The 14,437-nt window shown below is 42.4% G+C and overlaps 1 protein-coding gene across 2 annotated transcripts in view; it reads left to right on the top strand.

Moving 5' to 3' along the window:
• LOC125452933 (kinesin-like protein KIF3C) overlaps positions 1–14,437 on the top strand; it is a 216,121-nt gene that overhangs the window by 144,224 nt on the left and 57,460 nt on the right. Inside the window, exons 3-4 of one of the 2 annotated variants that reach the window (XM_048531919.2) lie at positions 5,469–5,579; positions 10,823–10,957. In XM_048531919.2, the coding sequence (XP_048387876.1) occupies positions 5,469–5,579; positions 10,823–10,957 (246 nt within the window). The remainder of the gene's footprint in view (positions 1–5,468; positions 5,580–10,822; positions 10,958–14,437) is intronic. The other variant, XM_048531920.2, reaches the window with a different exon arrangement.

The raw sequence follows: 14,437 nt of genomic DNA, 5'->3' as shown, positions 1-14,437 counted from the left end.
AGATGTCCTCGTTCTTCAAGGGCCGCAACTTCCCCCCCACAGTGGTCGAGAACGCCCTCAACCATGTCTCCCGCATTTCCTGCACCTCATCCCTCTCACCCTGCCCTCGCAATAACCAACCCAAGAGAATTCCCCTAGTCCTCAAATACCACCCTACCAACCTACGAATCCAATGCATCATCCTCTGACACTTCCGCCATCTACAATCTGACCCCACCACCAAAGATATTTTTCCAACCCCATCCTTGTCTGCCTTCCAGTGAGACCACTCTCTCCGTGACTCCCTTGTCCGCTCCACACTCCCCTCGAACCCCACCACACCTGGCACTTTCCCCTGCAACCGCAGGAAGTGCTACACCTGCCCCCACACCTCCTCCCTCACTCCCATCCCAGACCCAAGATGACTTTCCACATTAAGCAGATGTTCACTTGCACATCCGCCAATGTGGTATACTGCATCCGCTGTACCCAGTGTGGCTACCTCTACATTGGGGAAACCAAGCGGAGGTTTGGGGACCGCTTTGCAGAACACCTCCGCTCAGTTCGCAGTAAACAACTGCACCTCCTAGTCGCGAACCATTTCAACTCCCCCTTCCATTCCTTAGATGACATGTCCATCCTGGGCCTCCTGCAATGCCACAATGATGCCACCCGAAGGTTGCAGGAACAGCAACTCATATTCCGCTTGGGAACTCTGCAGCCCAATGGTATCAATGTGGATTTCACCAGCTTCAAAATCTTCCCTCCCGCTACTGCATCCCAGAACCAGCCCAGCTCGTCCCCGCCTCCCTAACCTGTTCTTCCTCTCACCTATCCCCTCCTCCCACCTCAAAGCGCACCTCCATTTCCTACCTACCAACTTCATCCTGCCCCCTTGACCTATCTGTCCTCCCCAGACTGACCTATCCCCTCCTTACCTCCCCACCCATACTCTCCTCCCCACCCATACTCTCCTCTCCACCTATCTTCTCCTCTATCCATCTTCAGTCCACATCCCCCTCTCTTCCTATTTATTTCAAAATCCTGTCCCTATCCTCCTTTCCTGACGAAGGGTCTAGGCATGAAACATCAACTTTTGTGCTCCTGAGATGCTGCTTGGCCTGCTGTGTTCACCCAGCTCCATACGTAGTTATCTTGGAGGTAGGTGGATGCAGTTTGGGGGTTATTGTGGTTGGTCAGTGGGAAGGGAGTGGCAGATAGGTGAATCAGAAGGTGGATAGGTTGAGGAAGGAGGAATTTTGAAGCTGGTGAACTCGATATTCAGATCTTTGGGCTGTAAGCTCCTAAGGTGAAAATTCTGGTGTCGTTTATGTTTGGCCTCACACTGACAATGGAGGAGGCCAAGGATGGACATGTCACCAGGGGAGTGGGTGTGGGAGGGGGAGTTAAAGTAAATGGCAAGCAGATAGTTGGGTTGGTTGGTGCATGCAGCACGCAGATGTGGTGCAAACCAGTCCCCAAATCTGTGTTTGGTCTTCCTGATATAGAGGAGACCACATCAGGAGCAATGGATACAGTAACTGAGGTTGGATGAAGTGCAGGTGAACCTCTGATGGGTTTGGAGAGATTGTTTGGGGCCTTGGACAGTGGTGAGGGGGAGGTGTGGGGTTAGGCGAAGCACCTCCTGTGGTTGCAGGGAAAGGTGCAGGGTGTGGTGGAGGGTTTGGTAGGGAGTTTGGAGCTGAAGAGAGAGTCGCAGAGTGAACAGTCCCTGCGGAAAGCATACACATACCACCTCACCAACATCTGAATACAACACATCATCCTCCAACATATCTCCCACCCACAATCAGACCCCACCACCAAAACAGTATTTCGCTCCCCACTCCTGTCCTCATTTTGCAGGGACCGTTCATCCGCAACTCTCTCATCAGCTCCATGCTCTCCCCCAAACCCTCCTCCACACCCAGCACCTTTCTCTGCAATTTTTTTTTCTTTCACAGGTGCTGCCAGACCTGCTGAGCTTTTCCAGCAACTTTACTTTTGTTGGACATACACAGCTACCAGCATACAAGGCATTTGTTTTAAATTCCTTGTATATCAAAGCAATTTGTCCCTGAATGAGAAAGTTGTGAATTTATTCCCACAGTCATTTGCACATAATCTAGGCCATTATTTCATTATAATACTCGGGGAATAGTGTATTGTTTGAGGCATCGTCTTCAGGATGTGCAATTAAATCAAAGCCGTCTTTGCCTGTGCAAGTGAACATCTAAAATCTCAAGGTGTTATTGAAAGAACAGGGCAGTTTCCAGTTATCTTGACTAATCTTTATCCCATGACACAGAACCAACAAAAACAGTTCAACTGAATTTCTTTGTGAATCTTACTGTGTTCAATTTGACTGTTGTGTCTGCCTGCCTAACAGCAATTGATATTCACAAGGCAACTCATTGAATGTAAAATACTTTGTGATGTCCTTTCTTGTTGCTCCTATGTGAAAATCACCACCAATTTAGGAAAAATATAATCAATAATCAATCATACAATTGTGACATTTTAAGCTTCTGTTTTGAAGCTTTTTCAGAATTTGGTAAACAGTTATTTCCTGAATAAATCAGGAGGATATTAAAATGAATGCAGTGGTTTATTGCAATGCAGTTATAATCTCACTTGTCCTACTCAGACTTAATTGTCTTAGAGAAAAGTTTCATTTTTGTAGATTGTTATGTCATCAAAAAAGTAGATTTTTCTCAAAAGTGTAATCTGTGAAATAAATAAAGCTTAACATTTAAACAGAAATCTACAGCCATTTCAATGTATGAATGAAAACAAATAAAGAAAAATGTCCCTTTTTAATCTCGTTCAGCAATGTTTAATAACATGAATTTAAAGAAGCAGAGTGAGTAACGTTTAGATCGATTGATCTCATATGCATAAATTGTTCCAATTATTACTCAATTTTTAAAAATCCTGCCATCAAAGAGTGCCACTGATTTTCTGTTTCATTTTCTGTGAACAATCTGTGGGCCTGTATCTGATATCCCACTTACCATGTGAGCTGGTAGAATCTGTACAGTGTGGATGCAGGCCATTCGGCCCATCAAGTTCACGCCAACCCTACACAGAGCATCCCACCCAGGTTCATTCCCTGTGCCCTATCCCTATAACCTGCACTTCCCATTGGCTACCCTACTAGCTGGCACATCCCTGGGCACTACAGGCTGTTTATCATAGCCAGTCCACCCTAATCTGCACACCTTTGGACTGTGGGAGGAAACTAGAGCACCTGGAGGAAACCCAAACATCTGGCACTATCACAGTCAAATACTGACAGAACTGTCCATACGAAACAAGATAACAAAGTGTGGAGCTGGATGAACACAGCAGGCCAAGCAACATCTTAGGAGCACAAAAGCTAACGTTTCGGGCCGAGACCCTTCATCAGAAAAAGACCCGAAACGTCAGCTTTTGTGCTCCTAAGATGCTGCTTGGCCTGCTGTGTTCATCCAGCTCCACACTTTGTTATCCTGGATTCTCCAGCATTTGCAGCTCCCATTATCTCTGCCCATACAAAAACGGCCATTTGATGCATCACCAAATGCCTCTCCCAGTTAATCAATGAGAGCTCCTGACTCTGATCCCATTTCCTTCCCTTCTCATAGAACATAGAACAATACAGCGCAGAACAGGCCCTTCGGCCCTCGATGGTGCGCCAACCTGTGAACTATTCTAAGCCCCTCCCCCTACTCTATTCCCATCATCATCCATATGCTTATCCAAGGACTATTTAAATGCCCCTAATGTGGCTGAGTTAACTACATTGGCAGGCAGGGTGTTCCACGCCCTTACCACTCTGAGTAAAGAACCTGCCTCTGACATCTGTCTTAAATATATCACCCCTCAATTTGTAGCTATGCCCCCTTGTACAAGCTGAAGTCATTGTCCTCAGAAAAGGACTCTCACTGTCCACCCTATCTAATCCTCTGATCATCTTGTATGTCTCTATTAAATCCCCTCTTAGCCTCCTTCTCTCCAATGAGAAGAACCAAGTCCCTCAGCCTTTCTTCATAGGGCCTGCGCTCCAGACCAGGCAACACCCTAGTAAATCTCCTCTGCACCTTTTCTAATGCTTCCACATCCTTCCTGTATCCAAGGAGAACTGTAAAATTATGACCAATGTCTCTTCAATTTCTACACTTACTGTCCACAGTATTTTTGGATACATTTCACCTGCTCATGTTAACTTACCATTTTCAAGTGCAGTCAGCCTATTAAATACTTCCTCTGTCTTGACTATGTCTTTCGATAGTTTTTGTTCATAAGTCAAATGCAAAATCCTTATTTTATCACTCAGCCATGTCCTGTCTCCATGTGTTCTGATGAAGATTCACTGGATCAAAATGTTGTCTGACTGCTCTCCAGTGCTGCCAGACCTACAGAGTTTCTACAGCATCCAGAGTTCTTTGTTTTATTTTAATGAAAATCCCCTTTTATGTTTAAATGAACCTCGTCATTTTACTAACCATTTACATGCCAAAACAGACTTCTAGATTTCATCTTAGAGACAAAACTTCTACATTCAGCCTGATTTTGTTTCTGTTATCCAACTGACATTTGTCCTTTTTTTCTATAATATTTATGGTATTTAAGCTGCAGATGCAGGCTCTGTATTGGTTCTCTATAATCCCTGTCCGTTTTCCCATTCCCTTTTAATTTTTTCAAATGTTAGCCATTTTCCTTGTTAAATCCTTAAGCGTTCTGTTTCCAGCATTATTTATGGGAATACTTTCAGTCTCGAATACAGTCTGAAGTACTATATTATGAAGTAGATTGGGGCAGCAGAAGTAATAAATGATGTACAGAATAATAACAATTTTCTCATCTTCATCTACTGAGAAATTAGAAGCAGCTTAAGTGTTCATGTTGTCTCCACAAAATTCATGTGATATGCTGCTGGCCTGGCCTTATTCCCAAATCTGCACCCCATTCCCAAAAAGAACCTGCAGGTTACTCCAAGTATTCCAGGCAGGGATTCCCACTGGTCACATCGGAGTTAAGCCTGGGCGTGAAAATCAAGACTTGACTTCACTGCAAAGTGGGCAGCAGATACGGTACTCTCCTAAAAGAAGTGGGCACAGTCTCCCTATAACAAATTGCAGTGTGACTGCACTGTTGCTCTTGGTGAAGATTTTCCTATTCAGGAATGTTGATTGTGCTGATGGGCAATTGCTTACACATAACTTAGGGTTTTAGCCAACCAGGTTTGATCAATATTCCAATGAATCAGCTATCATTTTCTCATATTACAAACAGTATTCCTACCATCTCCATCCCTTGGACCCAGTATGTCAACTCTTGCATTGGAGCTTCTTCCTAGTGTCTTTAATAACAGATCTGGAAAATTGTTCCTTTTTTTGTCACAAATGTTTTTCTTCATTGATGTTCTAAATATTTCTCTCTGTTGGAATTTCTAAAAGATAGTTGAGTGATTCTGTGATGCATTCTAAATGGATCTTTATCTATAGCTCCTCCAGGCGATGGAAAGCAAGCTGCTCATTGGAGGCAAGAACATCATGGATCATACGAATGAACAACAAAAAATGCTGGAGCAGAAGAGGCAGGAAATTGCAGAGCAGGTAAATTCCTCACTTACTGGCTTTATTCTTATTAATGAAGACATTCTTGCTGTTTTGCTCAATTACTTTGATGAGTTGAGAAGGAATTGTACAGCACATTAGTTCGTGCAATTAGCAGTAGACAAAGCGCACAAGATTAATGAAACCACGCAAGATGCCATTCGTACAAATAAACTGAATGCTTCCACATTTAGCCATGATATAAAAGTTCTTGAAAATGTATCAAATAGCATTTCCAGTGCCCTTTTGAATAAATGTAATTCCTAATGAAATATTCAGACAAAAGAACAGAATGTCCCAAGTTTGATTTTGGCTCTGTGGTAAGTTAACTTATCACTAATGGAGCATTATTTTGATCATATGCTCCATTGGCTTCTCATGCAGCAGATTAGGTTAGGATCAAGACAGACTTCTTGAAAACAGTTTAAATTGCAATGAGAGATGGTAAGAACTGCTGATGCTGGAGTCAGAGATCACACAGTACGGAGCTGGAGGAGCACAGCAGGCCAGACAGCATCAAAGCAGCAATAAAGTTGATGTTTCGGGTTGGAACCCTTCTTCAGAAGTTCTGAAGAAGGGTCCAAACCCGAAACATCAGCTGTCCTGCTCCCCTGATGCTAAATTGTAATAAGATTAGTCTGGGCAGAACTGTAATATTGTAGGTTGGTAAAATGAGTTGTGGAAGGGATACGAAACACAAATTGAGGCTAAGAGTTTAAACAGTTGTTAACATGTAATAATTTAAGAGGTTAACGTAGACTACAAGCTACCTGTACATCCAAAGTAGGATTACGTAACTTTTTAACAGCATGTAAGTATCAATTATGTGTTGGTGTGTTACAGTTCAGGGAGTCCAGTTTGCTGCAGCAGTTAAGGACTCTGGGTCTGTTCTCCATGGTGTTTCTGAGGATGAGCGGGGACCTGATTGAAATTTACAGAATACTGAGAGGTCTGGATAGACTAGACATGGAGACGATATTTCAATTAGGAGGAGAGACTAGGACCCAGGGGTACGGCCTCAGGATGAAGGGACAACCCTTTAGAACTGAGATGAGAAGGAATTTCTTCAGCCAGAGGGTGGTGACTCTTTGGAACTCATTACTGCAGAAGGCTGGGGAGGCAAGGTCACTGAGTGTATTTCAATAGAGATGGATGTGCTCTTGATTGGTAACGGGATCAAGACTTACAGGGGGAAGGCAGGAGAATGGGATTGAGAAACGTATCAGTCGTGATTGACAGGACCGAGTAGCTATATGTAATGTTTTTTGGTCTTGCTGTTCCACTATGTGTATTGTTCTCTAGTGATGGATGGCAATGATAGTGACTTTAGCTTTCTATCCACCACATTGCTGATGATGCCAGGAATCTCTCCGTTCTTACTATCCTCCACTGGCCTTCTTTGGAAGAATATGCAAATTGAATTTCAATCTGTTTGGTCACATATGGGGTGCACCTTCTTTGGCATCAAATCATGGAGTAGTTCTCAAATCCAAACTTCTTACTCAGATATAGGGACACTACCCACTGCATCACAAGATCTCAGAAGCCTGTTGTGTTCGAAACTAAATAATTACAAGTGAGAGAGACAGGGTAGTTGTCATGGGGGACTTCAACTTTCCAAATATTGACTGGGAGCACTATGGTTCGAGTACTATAGATGGGTCAGTTTTTGTCCAGTGTGTGCAGGAGGGCTTCCTGACACAGTATGTAGACAGGCCAACAAGGGGCGAAGCCACATTAGATTTGGTACTGGGTAATGAGCCCAGCCAGGTGTTAGATTTGGAAGTAGGTGATCACTTTCGTGATAGTGATCACAATTCTGTTATGTTTACTCTAGTGATGGAAAGGGATAGGTGTATACCACTGGGCAAGAGTAATTGCTGGGGGAAAGGCAATTACAATGAGATTAGGCAAGATTTAGGGAGCATAGGATGGGGAAGGAAACTGCAGGGGATGGGCACATTAGAAATGTGGAGCTTATTCAAAGAAAAGCTCCTGTGTGACCTAGATAAGTATGTACCTGTCAGGCAGGGAGGAAGCTGTAGAGCGCGGGAGCCGTGGTTTACGAAGGAAGTGGAATCTCTGGTCAAGAGGAAGAAGAAGGCTTATGTTAGGATGAGATGTGAATGCTCAGTTAGGACGCTTGAGGGTTACAAGGTAGCCAGGAAGGACCTAAAGAGAGAGCTCAGAAGAGCCAGGAGGAGACATGAGAAGTTGTTGGCGGATAGGATCAGGGTAAACCCTAAGGCTTTCTATAGATATTTAAGGAATAAAAGAATGATGAGAGTAAGATTAGGGCCAATCAAAGATAGTCGTGGGAAGTTGTGTGTGGAGTCAGAGGAGATAGGGGAAGCGATAAATGAATATTTTTCAACAGTATTCACTCTCGAAAACGACAATGTTGAGGAGAATACTGAGATACAGGCTACTAGACTAGGTGGGATTGAGTTTCACAAGGAAGAGGTATTAGAAATCTTACAGTGTGTGAAAATAGATAAGTCCCCTGGGCCAGATGGGATTTTTCCTAGGATCCTCTGGGAAGCCAGGGAGGAGATTGCTGAGCCTTTGGCATTGATCTTTAACTCATCATTGTCTACAGGAATAGTGCCAGATGACTGGAGGGTAGCAGATGTGGTTCCCCTGTTCAAGGAGGGGAGTAGAGACAACCCTGGTAATTATAGACCAGTGAGCCTTACTTCAGTTGTTGGTAAAGTGTTGGAAAAGGTTATAAGAGATAGGATTTATAATCATCTGGAAAACAATAAATTGATTAGGGATAGTCAGCACGGTTTTGTGAAGGGTAGGTCGTGCCTCACAAACCTTATTGAATTCTTTGAGAAGGTGTCCAAACAGGTAGATGAGAGTAAACCGGTTGATGTGGTGTATATGGATTTCAGCAAGGCGTTCGATAAGGTTCCCCACAATAGGCTATTGTACAAAATGCGGAGGAATGGGATTGTGGGAGATATAGCAGTTTGGATCAGAAATTGGCTTGCTGAAAGAAGACAGAGGGTGATGGTTGATGGGAAATGTTCATCCTGGAGACCAGTTACTAGTGGTGTGCCGCAAGGGTCGGTGTTGGGTTCACTGCTGTTAGTCATTTTTATAAATGACCTGGATGAGGGCGAAGAAGGATGGGTTAGTAAATTTGCAGATGACACTAAGGTCGGTGGAGTTGTGGATAGTGATGAAGGATGTTGTAGGTTACAGAGAGACATAGATAAGCTGCAGAGCTGGGCTGAGAGGTAGCAAATGGAGTTTAATGCAGACAAGTGTGAGGTGATGCACTTTGGTAGGAGTAACCAGAAGGCAAAGTACAGGGCTAATGGTAAGATTCTTAGCAGTGTAGATGAGCAGAGAGATCTCGGTGTCCATGTACACAGATTCTTGAAAGTTGCCACCCAGGTTGACAGGGTTGTTAAGAAGGCATACAGTGTTTTAGCTTTTATTAATAGAGGGATCAAGTTCCGGAACCAAGAGGTTATGGTGAAGCTGTACAAAACTCTGGTGTGGCCGCACTTGGAGTATTGCGTACAGTTCTGGTCACCGCATTATAAGAAGGATGTGGAAGCTTTGGAAAGGGTGCAGAGGAGATTTACTAGGATGTTGCCTGGTATGGAGGGAAGGTCTTACGAGGAAAGGCTGAGGGACTTGAGGCTGTTTTCATTAGAGAGAAGAAGGTTGAGAGGTGACTTAATTGAGACATATAAGATAATCAGAGGGTTAGATAGGGTGGCTAGGGAGAGCCTTTTTCCGAGGATGGTGACGGCGAGCACGAGGGGGCATAGCTTTAAATTGAGGGGTCAAAGATATAGGACAGATGTCAGAGGTAGTTTCTTTACTCAGAGAGTAGTAAGGGAATGGAATGCTTTGCCTGCAACAGTAGTAGATTCTCCAACTTCAAGTACATTTAAGTCATCATTGGACAAGCACATGGACGTACATGGAATAGTGTAGGTTAGATGGGCTTCAGATCGGTATGACAGGTCGGCACAACATTGAGGGCCAAAGGGCCTGTACTGTGCTGTAATGTTCTATGTTAAACCACATAATTTCCTTGGATCCCTGATTGTAAAATAAGCATACATTTGGGTAGTAGGACACATTTACCACTGATGGAATTTATCCAGCCAATGTGGACTTTCCATTTGATGTGTCATAGATATCCTCCCAGGATGCATCACAGCTTGATATGGCAACTGCTCTGTCCAAGACCACAAGAGAGTTATGAATGCAACCCAGTCCATCAGGAAAACCAACCTTTCTTCCATTAACTCCATCTGCATTTCCCACTGCCTCACAAAAGTGGCCGACATAATCAAAGACCTCTTCCACCCCAGTTATATTCTCTTTTACCCTCTTCCATCAGGCAGAAGATAGAAATGTTTGAAAACACATACCAACAGATTTAAGAACAGTTTCTCCCCCCTCCACCCCGTTATCAGACTTATGAGCAGCCCTCTCATACATCCGAGTTAATCTTTCTACCTTCTGTGTAGCCGTAACACTGTATTCTGCAAGGTAGCCAGTTCTGTTCTGTTCTGTTACCCTGATGTACTTATGTGAGGTATGATTTGTCTGGTTAGCGCTGTATCTCAGTAATTTGTGACTATAATAAATCAAATCAAATCGAATTGATACTTTATGGCACTAAGAATTTATTTACGAGATGTGGACATTGCTGGCTAAGCAAGTGTTTATTGCCCAGGAAGCAAATAAAAATAAACCAGTTTGTAATAGGTATGGACAAGACCAGGCAAAAGCAATAGCAAGCCAGGTGGAATTTTACAACAACAGTAAAAAAGTTTTATTCCAGACATTTTTTATTGAATTTAAATTTCACCATCAGTCACCATGGGTTTCAAACCCATATCCCCAGAACATTAGCCTGGGGTTGGAATTACAATCCAGTAACATTACCAAGGTGACAAAGCCTTTCCCTAATGTCTCAAAATGAATTTCCAATCCGTTTAAAATACTCACCCACTGGACTAAGACAAAGAAACACAATGAAACAACTCTCAAAGAGGCAGAGATTTTCTTCTCAAACTTTTTTTAAAGCATCTTTTATTTTCTTACCCTTTTTTGTTTGTTGGCATTTGCTAATTTTTAGCATGATGGAGCTTTGTTCCCCTCAAGTTGTTGGCGTCAATGCATGAAGTTACTTGTTATGTCGAAACAGAGCAGCTGCACATGGTCTCAGGAATGGAGAATGATATATTCACACTTTTCCCTTTCGATAGAAACGGAGAGAGAGAGAAATACAACAGCAGATGTTGCTACAAGATGAGGAGACAATGGAATTGAAAGACACATACTCCTCACTTCAGCAAGAAGTAGAAATTAAAACCAAGAAGCTGAAAAAGGTGAGAAAAAAAGTAAGAAATGACTTCTACTTTATCTATTACTCTGATCTATTTCTTCAAATTAAATGTTGTTGATTTTTGTACTGTATTGGAAACAGCAATTCAAAACTTTTAGTTTCTTTCAGTAAAATACATTTAAAAACAAATCTGCAAAATTGTAACATTCAATGACTCTGTATCTCCTCCTACTAACAAATGGAGAATATATATCTGAGAAGAGGGAATGCCTTGCTTTGCCCATTGTTGCTTACCATGATTAGTGTTAGATGAAGCTAACACAACTTCTTGAGCAAGAAACATTGCTGGAGAACACAGATGAAGTTCCTTTGGACATAATATTTGGCAGGTCTGCCTAGCAATGCAGAACCAGAGTAAACTGGACATGTTTCACAACGCAACATTAAATAGTTTGCTAAAGTAAAATACTTCACTTTTCACTGACGCTACACATTTGTCAAGGCCCCAAAATGTTGCTGAAAAACTAAACAATCAAAGTATATTCCACGATAGCAGTAAATCTTAATACATGAATTAGTTATCTGGTACTTTGAAATACCTTTTTAAAATTGATGACATTTCATTTTATTTCTTTACATAACCACCAACAAAAATAATAACTTATTGTTCCTGTGATAATGGGAACTGCAGATGCTGGAGAATCCAAGATAACAAAGTGTGGAGCTGGATGAACACAGCAGGCCAAGCAGCATCTCAGGAGCAGAAACGCTGACGTTTCGGGCCTAGACCCTTCATCAGAGAGAGCTTATTGTTCCTTCAGTTTCCACTACCCTTTCTCTGTCTTTCAGCTTCAATTCTGCCTTTCTTTGCCTCTTGTCCAGGGAAATTCAGGGTTACCAGTATGGTTAGGTGGGTGGTTTTGGGTAGGATGCTATTCAGAGGGTCAGTGTGAACTTGATGGTCTGAATGGCCTGCTTTTACACTGTAGAGATTCTATGATTCTTTATATTACTATTCAAATTAGATTTGACAGTGAATTAATTATCCTAGTTTATACTTCCCGACTCTATTCATGCTAATATGCAACCCCTAACACCATAAGCTCTTAGGAACATAAGATCAAGAGTAAGCCATTCCAGCCTGGGTCATTTTGAGTACAATCATGGCTGATCAGTAGTCTAATTCCACATGCCTGCCTTGGGCCTATCTCCCTTGATATCCTAGCTTAATAAGAATTTGTCTATCTCAGATTTAAATCTAACAATTCAATAAGCATCAACCGCTGTTAGAGGGAGTTCCGAATCTCCATTACTCTTTGTTTTCTAACATGTCTCCTAAGTGGCTTGGCCCTGCTTCTCTGTCTATCCCCCAGTTCGAGGATCTTCAACCAGTAAAAGAAGTTTATCTTTATTTACTCTGTCTTTCCCAGTTAATATTCTGAAGACCTGAATTTGATCATTGCTTAATCATTTAAATTTTAGAGAATAAAGGCCAAATTTGTCTAATTTCTCATGATTTAATGCCTGAAGCCCAGGTATCATCAACGTACACCTGTGTTATACTCCACCCCCCCCACCCCCCCCCCCCCCCCCCAAGGCTAAAACAGCCTTCCTATGGCGTGGTGCCAACATCTGCTCACGGTAGTCTAAGTGGGGTCTGATGAGGGTTTTGTATAACTGCAGCATAATGTCTGCATTCCTGTACTCCAGCCCTTTAATTTGAAGGCCAGCATTCCTTTAGCCTTTTTGATTATTACCTTTGTAAGTACTGTAACGTGTGGTACCTCATCTAATATCTTCTGGACACCTAAATACATTACATCCATAGCCTCTTCTTTATCCATTCTGCTTTTTACTCCCTCAAAGAATTCTAATAAATGTGATGAAGGGCCTTTTCTGATGAAGGGTCTAGGCCCGAAACGTCTGCTTTTGTACTCCTAAGATGCTGCTTGGCCTGTGGTGTTCCATCCAGCTTCACACTTTGTTATCTCTAATAAATGTGTAATGTAGCATTTCCTCTTCATAAAGCCATGCTGACTCTGCCAGATTGTAGTACATATTTATAAATGCTTTGCTATTCATCTTTTATAATAGACCCAACATTTTCCCAATAAAAGATGTCAAGCAAACTTCTCTATAGATACTCATTTTGTTTTGACTCCTTGCCTTTTTAAATAAAGGTATTATGTGGGTAGATTTCCAGTCCGCTGGCATTTTTCCAGAACCTAAGGATTCCTGGACAATTACTCCCAGTGTATCCACTATGTCTCTAGCTACTTCATTTAATATCCCAGGATGCATTCCATCAAGCCCCATGAACGTAGTGGTCTTTGGATCCATGAGAATAAAATAGAAATTTATTGCCGTATGTACTTTTTTAGGAAAAATACAGTGAAAAATTTTATGTCGCCCCCAAAACAGCACCCACATCAATGACAGACGTCATAACAAATAAAGAAAAAAGTAAAATTAGAACAAAATTCATCACAGTTCAGTTAACAGCTCCTGGGTTCAGGGAAAGCCGATGAAGGAACAATGGAATACCCTGAAGATGGGAATTTGATCACCTGCCAGGATAAGACCACCACATAGGGAAACCACCTTTCTCCTCCTTCAGACACCTGGGTCTAGCTGCACATCTGGAGCCTGGGCCCAGTCTGTGAGTTTGGGCTGGGGGAGTTAACCTTGGACCTACTCCTCAGCCACCTGGAGACCCTGAGCTGGGGTCGAGCCATGCCTGTCTTGTCCTGATGTTGCTATCGCTACCATCCACAGCCTCCTACTTTACCCACCACTTCCCTGGCTTAAAAGGAAAGGAAATGACGAGACAAGGAAAGAGAAGAAAAACAACAAAGGAAAAAAGAAGGATAAAAAAGAAAAATAAAGCCAATAGGAGCAGTTGAGTCCCAGGCTCAGCTCTCCTACTCCACAGCCATCTTGAAAAAGTTACTTTCTCAAGTATGTTTTATACAGTGACAGTTATTTTTCCCTAATTTTGGCGTGCTGTTAGTGTCTTTTACTTTAACGACTATTATGAAATAGTTATTCAACTCCTTTGTCATTTCCTGGTCCTCCATTATTATTTCTACAACCTCATTCTCAAAGGGGCTTATTTTCATTTTAGCTTCTCTCTTAATTTATATGAAGCTCTTGCTGTCCATCTTGACATTTCCTGCAGGTTTTCCCTAAAACATTATTTTCTTGCTTGCACATTATCAAAGTCTTTGAAGTCCATTTGCTTTTTGCTGAACCCCAGCTTGCACTGCTCCCGTAGACCACTGCCACACAATACAGTCTGTATTTGCTTTAGAACATAGAACTTAGAACATAGAACATTACAGCGCAGTACAGGCCCTTCAGCCCTCGATGTTGCGCCGACCTGTGAAACCAAACTGAAGCCCATCTAACCTACACAATTCCATTATCATCCATATGCTTATCCACTGACCATTTAAAGGCCCTTAAAGTTGTTGAGTCTACTACTGTTGCAGGCAGGGCATTCCACGCACTTACTACTCTCTGAGTAAAGAACCTA

This window comes from Stegostoma tigrinum, chromosome 4, assembly GCF_030684315.1.
Source record: "Stegostoma tigrinum isolate sSteTig4 chromosome 4, sSteTig4.hap1, whole genome shotgun sequence".
Lineage (NCBI taxonomy): Eukaryota > Metazoa > Chordata > Chondrichthyes > Orectolobiformes > Stegostomatidae > Stegostoma > Stegostoma tigrinum.
The sequence above is the reverse complement of the archived record's forward strand: the minus strand, read 5'-3'. Positions and strand labels throughout refer to the sequence as shown.